At 34.7% G+C, this 19,360-nt stretch overlaps 2 protein-coding genes across 5 annotated transcripts in view; both read left to right on the top strand.

Moving 5' to 3' along the window:
* The window catches only part of LOC124413954 (steroid hormone receptor ERR2-like), a 39,986-nt gene extending 34,845 nt beyond the window's left edge, over positions 1 to 5,141 (top strand). For 2 of the 3 annotated variants that reach the window (XM_046894774.1, XM_046894772.1), the window contains exons 2-8: positions 1,046 to 1,207; positions 1,404 to 1,514; positions 1,644 to 1,785; positions 2,195 to 2,401; positions 2,936 to 3,076; positions 3,168 to 3,370; positions 3,933 to 5,141. In XM_046894774.1, coding sequence (XP_046750730.1) covers positions 1,052 to 1,207; positions 1,404 to 1,514; positions 1,644 to 1,785; positions 2,195 to 2,401; positions 2,936 to 3,076; positions 3,168 to 3,370; positions 3,933 to 4,271 — 1,299 coding nt within the window. In that variant the 5' untranslated portion in view covers positions 1,046 to 1,051 and the 3' untranslated portion in view covers positions 4,272 to 5,141. The remainder of the gene's footprint in view (positions 1 to 1,045; positions 1,208 to 1,403; positions 1,515 to 1,643; positions 1,786 to 2,194; positions 2,402 to 2,935; positions 3,077 to 3,167; positions 3,371 to 3,932) is intronic. The other variant, XM_046894773.1, reaches the window with a different exon arrangement.
* Positions 5,142 to 10,141: 5,000 nt separating this feature from the next.
* Positions 10,142 to 19,032, top strand: LOC124413953. Of its 2 annotated transcripts, XM_046894771.1 has the most exons (7): positions 10,142 to 10,324; positions 10,628 to 10,975; positions 12,014 to 12,421; positions 12,486 to 13,516; positions 13,852 to 14,345; positions 14,442 to 14,496; positions 17,535 to 19,032. In XM_046894771.1, exons 1-7 carry the CDS (start codon positions 10,195 to 10,197, stop codon positions 17,556 to 17,558), a joined length of 2,490 nt encoding a protein of 829 aa, XP_046750727.1. In that variant the 5' UTR covers positions 10,142 to 10,194; the 3' UTR covers positions 17,559 to 19,032. The 2 variants fall into 2 exon arrangements, with proteins under 2 accessions (XP_046750727.1, XP_046750726.1); XM_046894770.1 differs by lacking the exon at positions 10,142 to 10,324 and having other exon boundaries at positions 10,744 to 10,971; positions 12,010 to 12,421.
* The last annotated feature ends 328 nt before the right edge of the window (positions 19,033 to 19,360 follow it).

Genomic DNA, 19,360 nt, shown 5'->3' with positions numbered 1-19,360 from the left:
TAGTATCTGTTTATGTATTACCAGAATCTAGCACCGATAGCAATAACATTTGGTACAATTAGATTGTTTTCAGGGATTCATCTCGGCTGTGAATTCTCGATGATGAATTGGCGATTTTCAGAACTTTGTTGAGAGTAAAATTGTGATTCATTTATTCTTGCCGTCTTTTTATACGACATCAAAGAGCTCCCGGTAACTCGCGAGTTCTGAAACTCATACTGCAGTCGAAATAAAATTCCAAGTGTGCACGCAGTGGTGGCCATCTTTGCTGCACTTACGAGCTTCCATTTTAATGGAATCTTAAGATTGGTAAAATGAAAGTGTGAATAACTGGTGGAGAATTTGCGAGAGCAAATGATACAACGAAGCAAAACTTTACATCGTTGGAGCAAAAATTACTTAATCCGACCACGGAAAAATCGCAAAACTTTTCTCTCCAATTTCTAACCTCTAACATCTAGCTTCAGCGAGTTTCAAGCTTTTTTGCTCCTGCTTCTCACTATATGCATGGTACAATATATATTTAAATCGAAACACGTGTGTTCGTTGCATTTCGTGCAGCATGTAGATGCAACTTTTGCGTTCAGCAACGGGGAAAGGTATTTCGTAGAATTCGAAGTCTAAAATTGTTTGCAATAAAAAAAAAAAGAAGGATGAAACGTGCACAGTTCAGAAAGAAAAGATCAGCGTTGTATGCGTATGTATATATATATATATATATACGAACGAAAGACGGTGCCTTTGCCGTTTCCTAAAAATACATTATGTATGTGCCTACAGGCAACTTCTCTCAGCGTGAAAAATTCTGCGCGATTCTCTGCAACCGCGCGCGATTCGCGAATGCAATTATTCCTCGTTCCCTGAGATTTTCAGGTTCCGTCGTTGAACATACAAAAATTTACACTCTGCTTGGATTTGGTAAAAAAAATAAAAAAATAAAAAAAAATAAATTACTTATCCAAAATTGTGTTGACGAATTTTTGAATCCTTAATTGTGCTACTTCTTTCGATCTTCTTTAATAAAGTTTCTCTCATTTTGTTTCAGGTTTCTATGATGTCGGGTGGCGACGGTGGCACTGCAGGAATAGTCGCTAACAACAGGACGACCACGATACCCAGTATAAAACAGGAAGTTGAAAATCCTACAACGCCGTCGCAGAATTACCACCAAGTTTGTTCGCCCACCACGACCCTCCACCACCAAGATGTGGGTACACCAATTTATTTCACCTCTAATTCTCCGTTCGCTTAATTTTTTCTTCACATCATCCTCATCAGTCTGTACTTTTGGACAATCGACATACAAGAAACGCACAACAAAAATTAATGAATCTACATAAAACTTTATTTCTAAGAGTAGAAAAGCTCGTTAAAAATGGCAACATTTTTTTCATCTCAAAAAGGTGGTATGCGGTCAGGTGGACATTCCTGATTACGGGGGCGGAGGAGGGAGTCCTGGAAGTCCCGAAAGGCATCACTGCTCGTCGACAACGCAACCAATGGGAATGGCGGAGGTAATATCGACAACTAAAGGATCGAATTAAAGAGTCGAGAAAATCATTTCGGCAACTTTAAGTCCGAGTTTCTTCAAATGTTTAATTGTTTTTTTTTTTTTTTTTCTTTTTTTTTTTTTTATCTCTCAGGGCGGTATCAAAGAGGAGGACATGCTCCCCAGGAGACTGTGTCTGGTTTGCGGAGACGTCGCCAGCGGCTTTCACTACGGCGTCGCATCCTGCGAGGCTTGCAAAGCGTTCTTTAAACGAACGATACAAGGTAGGCTACAAGGTACCACTCAAAATCCCTGCAACTCAACTCTGAGCTCATTTAAGGGGGTTGCCTGGTCGATTTTAACGTTGTCGTACGTATCTTTAGATATCATCAAGTTCATGTTTTTCAAACGCAAAAACGGCTTAACAATCCCATTTTATACACAATTCTGAACAAACAGAGTCCAATACATTTTTATTTGATACAGAAATAAAGAAATGAAAATTTTTTACACTCTATTTGTACAGAATTTTGTACAGAATGGGGATGTTCGTTTAAAACACGTGGACTTCGATATTTGGAGGTATTTACGCGAACGTCGAAATCGATCAAGGCGCCCCCTTAACAACCATTCCAATATGAGATCATAAAAATTCTTCCTAATCTCACTATTTTTTCATTATCTAATATTTTATCTACCTTTCAGGCAATATCGAGTACACTTGTCCCGCGAACGGTGAATGCGAGATAAATAAGAGAAGACGAAAAGCCTGTCAGGCTTGCAGATTCCAAAAATGTCTGAGGCAAGGAATGCTCAAGGAAGGTGTCAGGCTCGACAGAGTTCGGGGTGGTCGACAAAAGTACCGGAGATCTACGGAGCCTTACGCCATGATGGCCAGCATCAAACTCGAAGGTATGATTTTCAAAATTGACCAAATTTTTCAAATCATTCTTTTCGGTAACCCTTACAGCAGAGATTCCGAAGCCTTGAGAAGAGAAGACACAATTTCCCTCTGCATCCTGTAGTTTGTTAATTTTTTTTCACGCGTCATCTTAAACTTGATTTATTGCTTGTTTTTTTCTTTCCTTCTTTTCAAAAGTAAAAAAAAAAAAAAAAAAAAAATGTATATTTGTATGCAATAATTATTATCAATAAATGTATTCATCGCAACGATTGTCAAAATCATTTCAAGCTAACGTTGGACCGACGACGGTTCCGTCCGGCGAAACGAGTGAGTAATTTGACCTATATTTTTTATATAGAGGGTTGAAAAAAAAAAAAAAAAAAATTTACGAGGTAATACCGATGGAAGAAAAAAAAGGTTGAGAAGAAACTGAGGAAAAACGCCTTGCACAGATAATATTAAATAAGCTAACAATAAGCTAACAAAATCTGAGTGACGTTTGATCCATTTGTAAAAATCAAATTTCCACACTCTTGTTGCAGATAACAAAATGGTCGAGGCTTTGATATCCTGCGAACCGGACATGCTTCAGGCCTCGAGTCCTTCGCTTACTTTGGATACGGATCAGCGAGTGCTCGGACAACTTTCTGATCTTTACGACAGAGAGTTAGTCGGTATTATAGGTAAAAAATAGAAGAAAATAATGAAGCTAAACGAGCAATGAATACAGGGAAACGACCAGACACGTGATTCGACCTATTTGTTAATTTTCAGGATGGGCCAAGCAGATACCCGGCTTCAGCGGACTCGCCTTGAACGATCAAATGCGCCTGCTCCAGAGTACTTGGGCAGAAATTCTCACCTTTAGTTTGGCATGGAGAAGCGTGCCTAACAGTGGCAAGCTTAGATTTGCCCAGGATTTTACCCTGGATGAAAAAATTGCCCGTGAATGTCACTGCGTTGAACTTTACTCCCATGTGAGTACAATAAACCACGCGTTGAAGTTTTGTCTGTAGCTAGAAACCGCTGAAGTTTTTTTTCACACGCTGTTTAAGGGCGCGCGCTACAGTGAAATTTTCATAATATCGAGTTTTTGATTTTTTCAAACGACTAAAAAAATATCTGATGAAAAATTTCTCCCAACAAAATTTAGATTATGGTAAAAAAAAATTTTTTTTCGTCAGAAAATTTTCAGCGTACCGTTCTCAAAAGTTCCTTGCACGTACTACACTTTAATCGCAGAAGATTAAAGTCTTTTTTCAGAACACGTACTACCATAATCTGAATTTTTTATTACATGTTCTTTACTCATTTCAAAAACAAAATACTCGATATCACCGAAATTTCACCAAAGTCTCGCTTTAAAATTTTTTTTCAACAGAGTAACGTCTCACTGTTTTCACACGTCTTTGGCATAAGATTCCAATCGAAAGAATACATCTCTTTTCAAAATTTTAATTTAATACTAACAAAAAAAAAAAAAAAAAAAAATTTTCAACGTCTAATTTGTTTCTTTTCTCCCTTTCAAAACTATCGCAGTGTATACAGATAGTGGAACGATTACAACGACTAAGCTTGTCGAGGGAAGAATTTTACGTACTAAAAGCATTGGTGCTTGTGAACAGCGACGCAAGATTGGACGAGCCTCAGTCTTTGGTTCGTTTTCGAGATGTGATACTGAATTCCCTGTCCGACTGCGTTGCCGCAGTGCGACCAGGTCAGGGTATACGATCAACGCAGAGTATGTTCCTAGTCCTGCCGAGTCTCAGGCAAGCCGACGGTATTGTTAGAAAATTTTGGACCAGTGTTTATAGGACTGGTAAAGTACCGATGAACAAATTGTTCGTAGAAATGTTGGAGGCTGCTTGTTATCGATGAAGTAGAGGAGAAAGGAAAGAAAATTGTTCGTTTCTTATCTTTGCCAAACTCTTTCTTTTTTTTTTTTTTTTTCCTTTTTTTCATATCAATGGTTTTCTCCTCCTCGACAACATTTTTCTCCACTTTTTGTTCATACTACGCAAATACCTGTTTTTATCATTATTATTATTAATATTACTATTATTACTACTACTACTACTACTACTACTACTAATATATTGTTTTATGTATATTATTGTTATTATAATTGTTATTATAGTAAGGATTTACCACTTTGTAATTTCACATCACACACACGGCTGCGGCTCCCTATTATTTATTTATTTGTTATATCGTTACCCTTTGAATTCAAAGTATCTAGATTTTACTTTTGCAATTCGTTTTTTTCACACACACACACACACACTCTTTCTCTCTCTCTCTCTCTCTTTTCTCTCTCTTTTCTCTCTCTTTCTCTCTCTGTATATAACTATTTGTCTACGATTACCGTATGTAAGAAGCTTTTAAAGAGAAACATTGGAGAGACAGAGAAAGAAGGAGAAAAAAAAGCAAGAAACGTAACGAAACTCGTCATTTTTCGTTCAAACGTTTTGTTATTGTTTTCTTTTTTTTTTTTCTTCTCCGATGAAAGAAACGTGACGTTCTTACCTAATTGCATAAATTTTCACAGCGAACTTTCGCCTGCGAATTACCTATTCTTTTGTGTCCCAGTGCTATTTGCAAAGTAAATATAGTCTTACCTCAAAGAATGATAAAAGAGAACCAAAACCATGAAAAGATATATATTAAAAACACATAAATAAATAAATAAATAAAGTAAAAAAAAAAAAGTAATCCGGTGTTAACGTAGTGGAGAAAAGGCGATCGATGTAATAAACTAAAGAAGCGCTGTACAGAGTTATCTAGTGTATTGAAGTTTACAAGAAACGGAAGAAAATTGAGACTCGGAGGAGTGCGTAAAACCGTGAAACTGCGAGTATGGAGATAAATTTTGAACGATTAAAAATTGAAAAGGGGAAAGGAGAGATGATGTGAAGAAGAGGAAGAAGAAAAGAAAAAAAAAAAAAAAAAGAACTGAAAAATAATTAATTTTTTTTATTAAATATCTAAAAATTTTTGTGTGATAATTTTTGATTTTTGAAAATGGACATACGTAGAAGGACGTACGTAATATGATAAGAAGATAGATTGATAAAGAAGAAGAAAAATTCAGCAGTTATAACGAATTCGTGGAAAACGAGAAAATTTTTCTCTTCGTCGGGATTTATGGAAAATTATTGAAACAAGGATGTGAGACGAAGTGAATAATGATTGAATTGATGATAAAAAAATGAATGAGCAAAAAAAGTGATAATAATTAGACGATATGAAACACCCACGTGTTGAACAGAGTTGTTTTATGGTAGAAAGTAGAAGTAACAAGTAAACCAACCACAACAACATCAAGAATAATAACAGTACCAGTAATAATAATGATAATGATGATAAGAACGCGTTGTACAAAAAAGAAAGGAACAAACGAATTGTATTACGTTATCAGTGTGGTATGCCTGTTTAATTTTTGCTATTTTATAATAATCGTGTTATCGTTGAATAATTAAAGAAATCGAGTCATCAAAGATTTCAGAATGGCTGTGGATAATGATGAGGATGATGATGATGATGATGATGATGATGATAATAATAATGACGAGGAGGACTAGGAAGGTATAAAAATGGAAATTTCATTAGATAATAACGTTATAGATGCAGCAATATGTTTCCATATATTATATATTAAATAAATAGAATTAATTTAATGTGGCAAAGTTAGGTTTTGTTTTTTTTTTTTGTTTTTTTTTTTTTTTTCTCCAATCTAAGACGTACGAAGTACGTAATAACAATTTTTAATTTACCTATTAATAACGAGTAAATAAATAATCGAATGAATACACAAATAATAATCAATAATTGGCTAATAATAATAATAATGCACGCGAGGTGAGAATACTAATAATGACGATAATGTGAATGAAAATTTTTGTTCACGATTTTTAACGTCGTCATTATTATTGTTGTCATTCTATTTTTTTTTTTTTTTTTATGATAATTTCAACTGTCAATGATCGAATTAAAATCTCCTTTAGATTGCATCTTCTTCGTATTTACATGGATAACGAAAAAGAGATGAGTTAATAAACCAGTGATAATACGCGTATAGCGTGTAGCCATATTGTATAGTGTCAATATTTATTTCTCATGTTCAAGACATGGAAGATACGATTTAAATTTTAAACAATTGAAAGGATAAAATACCAAAATCTAATAATCTATGCAAGAAGATGAAGAAAATAACGACACAATAACTTGAAATCAAATTATCTCGTTTGCATATAACGTGTCTGTGTTTATATATACATATATACATGTATATATATGTATAAACATATATTATAATTATACATGTATATTGTACAGAGAAAATGGTAGTAGCCGCAAAATGCGCAGGGAATATATTCAGGGATCTTTATTATTGTTATTGTTGTTGTTATTATTATTATTATTATTATTATTATTACTATTACTATTACTACTATATAATTGATAATATTATGAATTATATTGAATTGGCCGGTAGTCGTTATTACCGTTGCTCGAAGAATCGTTATTTTGTTTTCGTTTTATTCTTTATCGTAAAAAATTTTCACACTGCTAACGAAACAGCAACAGTAGCAGCAGCAGAAGCAGCAGCGGCAGTATGGTAATTTCTCAAAATACGTAACGAAATACGTATAAGATGTCGAGTATATAAGGCGTGAAAAAAAAAGGGGAGCGGAAAAGCGTGAGAAACGTGAAGAGTGAAAAGTTAGTTTCACTATATTTTCTTTGTCTTTCTTTCGTTTTTTTTTTTTTAAACTGTTTTTTTTTTTTTTTTTTCTTCTTCTTTTTCTTCTTTTTAAGGGAATGATCGATTTATGGCTGTTATATTTTACATACCTATATTTGGAAGTGATACTTCCGGTGATGAGAAAAAGGAGATTTTTAATTTTTAATCGTACCCAGTAACGAAGAAAGTGGGAATCAAACGACGAACGATGAAAAAATAAGTTTTCCTTTAAATTCAACTGCGACGATATTCGTTTTTTTTTTTTTATTTTTTTTTTTTCTTGTCTTTCAATTTTCCGTCTCTTTCTTTTTCTGTCTTCGTTTTCATAGATCACTCTGCAAACTAGCGATTATATCTTTTTAATTTTTAGACAGCAAATTAGAATTTTTTTTCCATTCGATTTTCTGTTCCTCTTGTCGTCTGATTGGTTTGTTGTTGTTGTTGTTGTTGTTGTTGTTGTTGTTTTTTTTTTTTTTTTTTCTCACTCTTTTCTTCTACGAAATTTTTTTTTTTTTTCCCCCTTCTTCCGAACCTGCTTCACCGACCAACGACGACGACGACGACGACTCGATACTCTTTTCTTTAATTTTTTTTTCCCCAATGTTTCTCGAAACTTGCGCGCGCATGCGTTTGCGTGCTTGGCGCGTCACACAAGATATATGCATACACACGAATACGGTGTAATAAATTAATATATATGATAAAAAAAAATGAAAAATGAAGGAAAAGAGTAAATATTAACAAGCAAAGAAAAAAAAAAAAAAATGTTGCGACAGAGAAAAGTGACTTGTTTGTTTAAAGAAAAAAAAAAAAAAAAAAAAAAAAAAAAACCACGGCGGACACGAAAGAAGTAGGCAGGAAAGGCGAGAAAGAGAGGAAAGAAAAAGAAACAATCAAACTATTAATTAGATTTTCAAATTATCGTTTTCTCTTCTCTTCTTCATATTCACGTTTTAATGGTTTGTTCAATTTTTTTTTTTTTTTTTTTTTTTTTGTTTTTATTACCTTACGTTTTTCTTTCAAAGTCCTTTCAAATTCTTAAAATATTCCGATCGTTCGTTTCCAACGTGTGCGCATCGTCCCGATGATAATTGTGATAATAATACTAATACTGATAATGATAATAATAGTAATAATAATAGTAATAATAATCGTAGTAGTAATTATATTGAAAATTTTCGATTTTATTGTTTATTTTTTTTTTTTTCTATTATTATACATGTAAAAAAAACTTATCGTGAACGAATTTCCATCAATTTTCTTCCCCTCTTAGGGGAAGAAGAGAAAACTCAAAGTTACGCGCGTGTATTAAAGAAAAAAAAAAATATATATTTTTTTTTAACATTTATTCTTTTCTTTCCTACACATTTTTTTATTTGCAAAAATTTAAACTCGCACAAAAGCGTATAATTAAACTGCGTTCGCCGTGGTCGTAGAATTTATCGTAGACTCAGGGTTTCAACAAACAAACAAACAAACAAACAAACAAACAAACGAATGAATTAAATAGGTAATAAAAGTATATAAAAATATATATACAATATACCTATAAATATATATATATATATATATATATATATATACACATATACATAATTATTCAAAAATTGATTTTTCTTTTTCGTCCTCTAGTTGTAACGATGTTTATATGAAAATCTTATGTACATTGTATATATATATATACACGTATTGTACCCTATATATACCTATAAAAATATGTATAAATACAAGAGAAGAAAAGAAATCATGCGTATACAATAGATATGATAAATAAATAAATAAATGAATGAATAAATAAATAAATAAATAAATAAATAAATAAATAAATAAATACATATACACTATACATATATAGGTGTGTATAAAATATACATTGTATACATGTGTATAGTTGTAATAAATGATGAGAATTAATTAGTTAAAAACACGTTGTGCGCTGTAATTTTTGTTTGATATTTTACATTATACATATATGTATCGTATGAAATATGTAATATAAAAATGTCACTCGACCAGTGTTAAAAACCGACCATATCAAAATCATTTCATGTCTTTTTTCTAACATTCTACTTGGTAAAAAACGTGATCTGAAATTGATTTCAAATTTTTTTTATTCAACCGTCTATTTTTCATGAATATTTGAAGTCGATTCCGAATGCCTGTTCTTAAAAGTCTGAAAAAATTTACAAAAATCCAGCGAACGACACGACCCCCCCCCCCCTCCTCCCCCCTTCCCCCCACGTTAAGGAAAACGTAGACCGAATAGAAAAAAAAATCGGTTATTTTGTGTCGTTCACTGGATTTTTGAGAATTTTTTAGATTTTTGTTTAACCCTGATCGAGTTGGCGTGGAATAACCCATATATGTATATCATGTAATATTATATTCGGTGCGTGGAAATATTTTTTTTTTCTAGCGTATTCAATTCTCTAAACGCTGTATGAAAAAAAAAATTTCTCGATATAACTTGGATAAAGAATAAAATAACTTTCTGTGAGGTGTGTGAATGGTGGAGAATGCAGCAGAATAAAAAACAAGAGATGCATAAAATTGCACCGTATTTCGTATTATATACATAGGTATACCTTATATGTGTATAATAGCAAGAGATTAATGTGCGAATGTATGCATGCGTGTAGAATTTTGCTTCGTGATGCAAATTTCTATCACTCGACTCTGATGCAGGTGGTATTATATTGTTCAGAAGCTTTACTCGCGTTCATCTCTTCAGGATAGCCGGCTTCTCCCTGCAGAAGTGGAATTTCGTACAAGTTTCATAATTTTTCAACAACTCTAAGCTTCTACAGAGCAGAAACACGATCTATTGAAATTTCTTGTTCTTTCATTTTGCCGGATACTTAAAATTTTTAATCCAACAGTCGAACACTCAAAATCGGTGAAGAGAAAAAACGTTAATATAAAGAATTATTATCGTTTTTTAATATTAGTTTTTTTTTTTTTACTTCTTTCATAAGTATTAACGCTGCTTGTTAAATTTCAAGCGAAGTTTTTTTTAGTGCGAGGCCATTTTTATTTTTAACAAATACATCGCACGATATGCTGTGGTGGAAAATTTTTATCCGACACTTTGCTTTATTGCAAAGCTTAATTACTGTGCCAATATTTTTCGCGTCGACGAATATCGAGGCTGCTCCAATTGCTGATCTTGACACTGCGAATTCAACCGGTAAGTCAATTGGAAAACGAGCTTATTTTGTATCGGTTGTTTTTTGATTTTCTTTATCCTATTTTTTTTTTCTGTGATAGCTCGATTCTCCTGTTTTTTTTTACAAAATTTGTTCATAATTTACCAGCTCGAATTGAATTTTTTTGAGGATTCTTCTATCCTTGAATATTTTCTAGTTTTTGCAAATGTACCGACCATTTTTATTTTTCAATTATTACGTTCAGTGTTATTCGCAATTTGGATATCAGATAACAAAGCAAACGTTGCGAGGTGGATCAAATTTCGATCGTTAAATACTTTCAGCAGAGTTGAAAATCGTGGGCGAGTGTCTACCGTTGGGTGAAATAGCGAAATTAGAGAAATACCTTGCGGAAAAAAATGATGATCCGCAATCGAATACCGGATTTCCGGTTATAAACGCTGCTGGTTTTACCAGCGAAGATTTCGCGAGGGTGGAATATAACAGTTCGGAATTATCGCCATTCGGCAACGATCAAGCGGACTGGAAGAGACTCAAAATGCTTCACGATCTCCTTCGGCGCCCTCAGGACGAAATTTTGAAATCCAACTTCCAAACGGTTTACAAGTTCTTGGTTATTGCTTACGAACATCTGCAAAGTGGTAAAAAAATTACGGAAAACAGTCACGTGAGTTTATCATTAACAAATTTTACGTTTAACAAAAAAAAAAATTCAACCCATTTTTAGGGGTTAGCTTTTATAAAAAACTACCTACTTATATCGTCTTTGTTTTTCCGTTGCATCAATTCAATTTTCGCACGTTTGAAATACCGCAGATACTGCGAGAAAAATAAAATAATCGCGACCGATGATTGCGACAAGAGTAGCAAGGTAATAGTAAGAGTGACATAAAATGTGGGGAAAAAAATGACGGATACGAAAATTACGTTTCGGTAATGTTGAAAAAAAAAAGTGACTTAAATTATCTCAGGGGGTTGGAATTCCGATAAATTTCGGGAGCGAAGAAAAAGAATCGGAAAAAGGGACAGAGGGAGGAAATATCTTGATAATAAGATATGGTCGTGGTGCTGGTGATCGGTAACGCCCTGCGCGAAAAATAAAGACAGTCGCGAAGAATAGGAGAGGGAGACGAGAATTGTAGGCGGACGCGGTAAATCCCGTTTCTTGTTACGATAACTGCGGCATCGCCGCTCGGCGACGATTTTTTATTTTATTTTTTTCCCTCTCCTCCATCTCTTTTATTTCTCTATTTCCCGCCTCTGCCTCGATCACTTCATTATTTACCGTTTCTCCCGGCTATTTGGAGGTTATGTATTCGGTTATAGCCGTAAAAATAACTAGGTATGCGGGAAAGAAGGGTGAAAATTAAAAGTAAGTTTTGTACTCGGATCCGAACTGTTGACGCCATCTTGTGCCAGATAATGTACCCCGAAAACTGAGCCGTATTTAATTATAAAACTTTTTTTTTATCCTGGATTTTATCATCTGTTCATTCAATGTAATAAAATGGAAGTTTGGCTGCTTGCACGAAATTCTTTATGCCTTCGTGTTCGCGCAATTCACCCGAAAAGATCAGCTGATAGCCAATCGCGGCGCCATATTGCTCCGCCATACTTACTGCCATTTCCATATATCGGATTTCAATACTGTAAAATTCAAATCAAAGAAACACAGAATTGTTACGGAAGTTTTTCTCTGCCACAGAAAGAAGATCGAAGTGGCAGAGAAAATTCAAGTCTCGAGGATGGAGGCGACAAAGATGGAGATAAAAGGGTTTTTCACACCTCGTCAACCTCGTCGACGTCTGACGGACTCTCGCTTCGACTTTATCGCTCTACTATCATACAGAGTAAAATAAACTACGATGAAAACTACGACGCAGAATCGCTTGACGATCTTTTTGAAACGACCAGCGTTGCGGCGTCGAAATTGGAAGAAGGAAAAACGACTTTGTCTACTACGGAATGGAAAAAGATGGAATCTAATTCTGTGACCACTGAAATGACGCGGGATTTTGGTGCCACTGGTGACTTCCGGTCGATATTGCCCATCCATGAGGAACAAGTTCAACAAGTTTCTACCACGACACTGAAAAATTTGGATACAATTTTTGATGGTAATAATTATCATTTTTTAATACAGTTCTTCAGAATTTCATCTGTCTTTTTTTTTTTAACTAGGATCAACCCGGACGAAAGTTACCACGCAGAATGATTTTGGAGCCGGAATTTCTATCACGGATAATAATTTCGTGGCGGAAATAACGACTGTTGAGAATAATATAGAAATTGGAAGTACAGCGATGAGTGATATTGAAAATGAAGCTTACAGTACGGAGGATAATACTGGAGCTGTGATTACGAATCGAGTTAATTCCCAATCTGAAACCACTCGGAAGAGTATTTTTGAAACAAGTATCACAATCGAAAATGATCCTGAAACAGAAATTCAATCAACGAAGAATAATTCTGGGTTTCAAAATACGACTCATGTTAATTCCGAATTTGGAGACATAACGGAGAATTTTTCCGAGCCTGAAATCACGACTGAGATTAATTACGATTCGAGTATTTATGGGGCGATTGGTAGCTCGGAATCTGGAATTGATTACAATAATACCGAAACGAAAATCACTACTACAGAAAATAATTTTTCAACGCAAACGACGATCATGATGAATAATTTTGAAACGAAAATCACTACTGAAAAAAATAATATTCGAATATCGACAGCTGCGATGAATAATTCTGATGCAAAATTGACGACCAGTGAAAGCGGTGTAAATGCTGAAACGAAAATCACAACTCTAAGGAACGATGTCGAAAGAGAAATTTCGAGCAAAGATAACAATTTTGAAACTGGAATCGAGGATTTTGAAACGGAAAAAATCTTGCCGTCGACAGAGTTTTCAACTGTATCACAGCCCTCGGAGGAAATCAACGGTAATCCAGACGATTATCGAATAATCTCGGATAGGATCCAGGAATCGTTAGAGTCGACGACAGTTTCGAGTCTCCACGTTGCAGGAACCAGCGATATTCCTTACAGCATCACAAGTGTGGAAAATCCCTCAGACACCGAGTCGGTCACGAAACCGGAAGAAGGCGATAAAATTGCAGGAAATTTTGGCGACCAAGAAGCTGAACCTTCATTTGACTCCCAAACTACGACGACGATCTTTCATCCCTCTTCGACTGATCCTGAAATTCTGGTAGGCACCTTGGATTAAGTGTAAATATTAAAACTGAGGGAATTTGCGCTGGGAAAAAACGATGCATTTAACTTCTTCGTTGTCAGGCGAAAATGAGATTTTCGTGCCATTTTTAGGTTGGAAAAAAATTTTCGTAGATTTATTCTACAATTTCGGTATTACGATTTTTATTTGGAAATCGGTTTTCAGATTCAGATTCAGTGATCTTAAAAATTTCGAGGTATTCACTTTCGTCGGAATAAAATTATTTTTCAAGCTTGCGTCCGCCATTTTGACAATCAAGGGTTCATGGGCTGTAAAAATGATTGATAATTTTTTATTCTTTTCTCGTCAAGGTTGGGGAAGCGAAGAAGACGCAGGTGATACTGGAAATCGGCGACACGTTATCGCCCTACAACGGTATAACCAAGTCTACTGAAGTGGGTCTGGTGAAAATACCGGGTTCAAAAAGTGTCCGCAAACAATTTTTGGTAGGCACGAATTATGTGTCGAGAATTTACAACGTCAATGACAATGACGTGGCGATCGAAGAGGAGGGTGAAAACGAAGACTCGATTGATCCGAAGTCGTCTTATAACGACCCGTACAATTATGCAACCAATTTTGACAGCGATCATCACCATCATCATCTTCCTCGGTATCACCGTTTCGACGAGTCGTTAAATTCAGACGAGTGGAAGGCGTCCAGGGAAAATTATCTCTCCAAGAATTTTCCCCGTCAGCAAATTCGAGTTCCGGTGAAAAGAGGCGGCCATAATACCAATCTCGAAAAATTGTACAGGTGGTTCTACAGAATCGGACAGGAAGCCGAAAATCCGGATTTTGCAAGGTACGAATTTTCTGTATGCAAAACTTATGGAACTCGATTTGCCATTCTGTGTCAAATTCATTTATACACGATCTTGTCTCTGTTTCTCAAAACTAGACGGGGCTTAGTGGTCAGATACAAAGCCAAGCCGGAGATCAGGTGTAAAGAATCGGTGAGTTTATTTATTTATTCGTATCAAAATTTAATTCACAATCATTCGAATCGAGCTACATCGATTGTCGAATGATCATCGTTATCCCTAGTTTTTTATTTTATCACCAGCGGTCACACAGAAAAACAAAACGTTTCGATTTTCTGAATATTTCTTCCCTCGAGAGTGGCGCCACCTACAACTCAAGTGATACCTTTCTCCATCTTGTTTTTTCATACACGCCTTAATTGCTTTTTAACGTGATTCGGTCAGCCTTTCAAATTTCAAAATTCTCGATGTTCTGCGATGGTTTCGGAACAGCTGATATCTCGTTGAGAATTTGATTAGCGTCAGGATTAGATTGGATATGCAGCGAGGCAGCTCTGCCTCGACAATACCCACAATTTTGTCGCCTAAACAATTGTGCGATTGAAAATTTGCATACCTCGGCGTCGAGAAATCGATATCCCAAACACAGAGTATATTACATAGGACATTCTGTGCAAAATCTACTAACATGCGCAAAAATTTCGATGAATAATCTCTATACTGTTAAAATCTGACTAGTTCCATAACGGAAAATCGTTGACGATGTGTTCATTTTGGTGATTAAAAAAAACTCGTGATATTCTTTTTTTACACTGTTTTTTTTTACAGTTTACTTCCGAATAGATAAATTTATTTCCGTAAAATAACGAGATGAAGATACCTCGCGTGTTTTTTTAGGTGTAAGAAAATCTTTAAATTGCTTTCTGATCCGATATGGTCGAGTCGGCATGGAATCCCTCATATACTCGTATATACATACACAAGTAATTTAATCAATTTCCACGCAGATGGGCAGAGAAGAGTGGGTAAACCGATTCGATCCCCCGACTCCTCGATCCTTCGATATCCATCTCGAATGTAATATTAATTTCAATCTCCATAAATGTATAAAGTAATAAATTCGGCACTGTCTCTCGCTTTCCCTCTTGCTTGTCATCGGCCTTCTGTTACCGTGGACCAAAGTGTAATCGTATTTTGAAAAACTTTTAATTCTCCCTACCAATACACATTAAATTACGTACATTCAAGTCATAAATTACTCTTTATAATATCTAATTCAATTTTTTTCTAACACCATCCTTTGCTATTTACGTGCTTTTAAAAACTCGCGATCGAGGTTCGAGGTCGAATTAGGATTTTTTTACAACTTTTTCCGTGTCAGCACCTTTTTGGTCTAATTTGAACTATAATTACTGACATCTCTCTAAAGTTCCCTTCACCTTTGACGGTCCAATCGGAGTAGCAGCAGAGATTTCGGATGCGTTCTTGAGCCTTTTTTTCTTCGTCCTTTATATCAAGAGCTGGGCGGAAACAGAGGGAAATGATGAAAGAAAAGGGGGAAAGGAAAAGGGTAAAGAGAGTCGAGTGTTTTAACTCAGAAGCGGGAGTCTCCTTGTCTTTCTTGAATTAATTGCAACTTCTTTCCCACCAATTACATTTGCGATCCTTTTTTTCTTTTCACCTTTTTTTCCCCACCTCTCTCGCGCCATTCTAAACGCCGTCAAAAATGCTTCAATGCTCAGTCTTACTGAGATAATAAGTGGCACTCATCACGCGAAGAGATTATCCTACTTGGAGATTTTTTTTTCATTCTTTTTCTTTTTTTTTTTCCTTTTGTGTTTACATTTTTCCTCGCTTGATTCCTTTTCATCTCATTCACCCTCATTCGACGAACTCCCCAAAGACTTGTTTTCATGTTCTGCATTCTGATTTTTCTTTTCTTTTTTCAATCGTTATTTCAAATTGAAACGAATTTATACAAAGCTTAGGAGAATATCTATTATTTTAATTCAACGTCAGAAATATTGATTGACATTTTAGTAAAACCGATAAATGAATTAACGTTATTAATTAACTTTTTCCTTAACTTTCTTCAAAGGTAATTCGATATTTATCGCTCTTGTGATTCGGACGGTGAAAAGTAGAATTTCTAATTCACATTGTAAACAAAAAATATATTATAAATTTGAAATAAAATACACTCCGCAAATCTTTGCCGAAAAAAAACATCTTTTTTTCAATACGTTTCACAATAAATCTGAGACTTTAACCACGTTCTGAAGTTTTTCCAGCATCGCGGAATCTCGTGAGCATCCCTCGTGTATTATTATTATTATTATTATTATTATTATATTTTCAGTATTATTTTTTCTTTATTTATTTTCTAATGCCACGTATATATAAACGGAATTTTTTTTTTTTTTTAATTTTTCATCTCGTTACGGTATAATTTTATAGACAAAAAAAAAAAAAATATGTTTCCGAAAGTTTCAGTTCAAACTTTGAATTTTGAAAGGCCGCTCGTAATTTTTTTACAATTTTTTTGATGCATTTCTTTAGATCTTTTCGAGCGACCTTTTAATATTCGTATTAAAATTTCATAAATTTTTTTTCTTCAATTTAGTAAGAAATAATCGATAACAACACACCACGACATGAATTAAAAATCAAACAAAATACTGAAAATACAATTTTTTTGATTTAATTTTTTGACGATTCTTGACATTTTAAAAAATTTGGAGCGACCTCTGAAAATTTTTTTTTAACTGTCCTTTGGAGTGGGCTCCTCAAACATCAAAAACTAACATTTTGTCACACGAGACTCAAAAAAAAAAAAAAAAACAGTCGGATTTCTTACGCCACCCTAATATTTATGTATATGTTATGCACAGGTAGGAAATTATTTATCACACATCATACTAGCCTTGCAGTCGCACTGAACGTGACGTGAATTAATTTCTTTTCTTTGATTTTTTTACTACGCCGTTTTTACATTACTTCAGTGTTGGCATATGTTGTTTATTAATTGTTTTATTTGAAACCTTTAATATTCTTTTTTTTTGCATTTGCATCCATACATCAATATCTTTCGTTCACTTGTTTAAAAAACAGCCTGTGACTATTGTAAAAAAGTTGTGAAGACTTGAGCGTATTTTTCCTTCTTTTTGTTTTTTCTTCCTTATTACTTATTGTTGTTATTATGATTGTTACATCGTGCGCAATTTTTTCAGGCTAAAGTCCAAAGGGATCGATGAACGACGGTGAACTTCCGCATCGAAGAACAGCCAAAGCAAGAAGAAGAGATAATCAAAAGAATAGGAAGAGACAAGAGGACGAGGGATGAAAAAACCACCCTGATTTTCATCTCTCTCTGTGTGTGCGTGTGTGTGTGATTTTTTTTTCCTCCGTGGTGCGGCATTATCATATTTAGCGGGGTATATTTTTAGAGCATGGGGAAGACGGTGATGATAATGATGATGATGATGATGATGATGATGACAATATTGAGAAATGAGAATATGCAAAGATGATTATGTACCTCGGCCTCTTTGACGACCCGAGGTACTTATAATCCATTTATTCTATGATAAGACAGAGGAGTCCTTTCCGTCTTCAATGCTTCCTGCCTCTCCCTTCGTCCTCTTCATCTCCGTCTCCGTCATCACGTCTTATATCCTCCTCATTGATTTTATTCAACGCGCGGTTCCTCGACTAACGAGGATCCATATTTTACTCCCCACCGAGTTGCCAGATGTTATATGATCTGCGCAAAGTCTCATAATATATACTTCTTTCCACTTTTTTCACTTTTAACACAAAATTTTTATTTTCGAAATTTAAATCATCGGGTTTAAAATCCCTTTTTTTCATATACATTTTTCACAATTGCTACACTGAATTTTTTATGTAAATATTTGTACAAATCAGAGGGGGATGAGGATAGAGAAAAGAAGTTTCTAATTTCGTGTTTTATGGGTATTATCATTATTACACCATCATTGCAACCGCATAATCAAAAAGGTATATATAAGCGAGGATGTCTCGAGGGTGCAAAAAGATTGAAACCCTTTTTGCGGTATGTATAATTTCCTTTTGTTTCGCCTAACAAAACTGGGATTTTATCATCCCCCGTAACGTTCTTCTGTTTTTTTTCCCTCTTTCCTCCCCCTCCTCTTCCCTCCAGTTCTCGGTTATAAATTACCTTGGCTCTTTTCGTTATTTCGTTTTTTCCTTCTTTTACGCAAACATTCGCAAACACACGTACATATATTACAACATGCATATTTATACAGCAACGTAGGTGTTTGTCTATCTGTAACTAATCTTTCTTTCTTTCTTTCCTTCTTTCTTTCTTTCTTTCTTCCTTTTTTTGCAGTACAATGAAAGACACTTTTTATCCTCATTAATATTGGAAATGTTATCACAAAGCCACCCCTACAGACAAACTTAAACGTTTATGGAGGATGTGAATTCACCCTGCGGGCTTTCCAATATAAGGCTCCGATCCCCTAAACTATTATCATGTAGCTATAGAACTATGCGGGTAGTATAACTGTACGACTATATTCGATATCGATTCACCTTCTTCTTCTCCTCCCTCTCCTTCTTCATCTCCCATCCCCATCGACGGTTTATACCTAGGTATCTCTATCTATTCACTCACTTACTTGCTTCCTTACTTATCTCAGACTTGGAAAGCGTTATCAACCGTCTCGCGATTTATTAACAATTTTTGCCTTATCTTTTCTTTTTTTGTTTCAACTTTTTTTTTTTACATCTTTTATCACGTTTTATCGGGGTAAAGAAATGGGGAAAATGTAGATTTCTTAAAGGGGTTAAGTAATATTGCTAGTTTGTGAATCGAATATCGTTATTATAAAACCGTAAAATTTCCAAATTCGCAAATGTATTGTTAAGGGTGGAGGAGAAGGAAAAAAAAAATTTTTTTTTTTTTTTTGCTGATCGTAGATCCGTGAATATCAGCAATGAAGAATGAGAAAATTGTCGGGGTGAGAAATTTCCCCTGTTGAAAATATTTATGGCGACAGAAGAGCGA

The sequence above is a fragment of the Diprion similis genome, chromosome 13 (assembly GCF_021155765.1).
Source record: "Diprion similis isolate iyDipSimi1 chromosome 13, iyDipSimi1.1, whole genome shotgun sequence".
In the NCBI taxonomy this organism is placed as follows: domain Eukaryota; kingdom Metazoa; phylum Arthropoda; class Insecta; order Hymenoptera; family Diprionidae; genus Diprion; species Diprion similis.
This window is presented reverse-complemented; position numbering and strand designations above follow the sequence as displayed.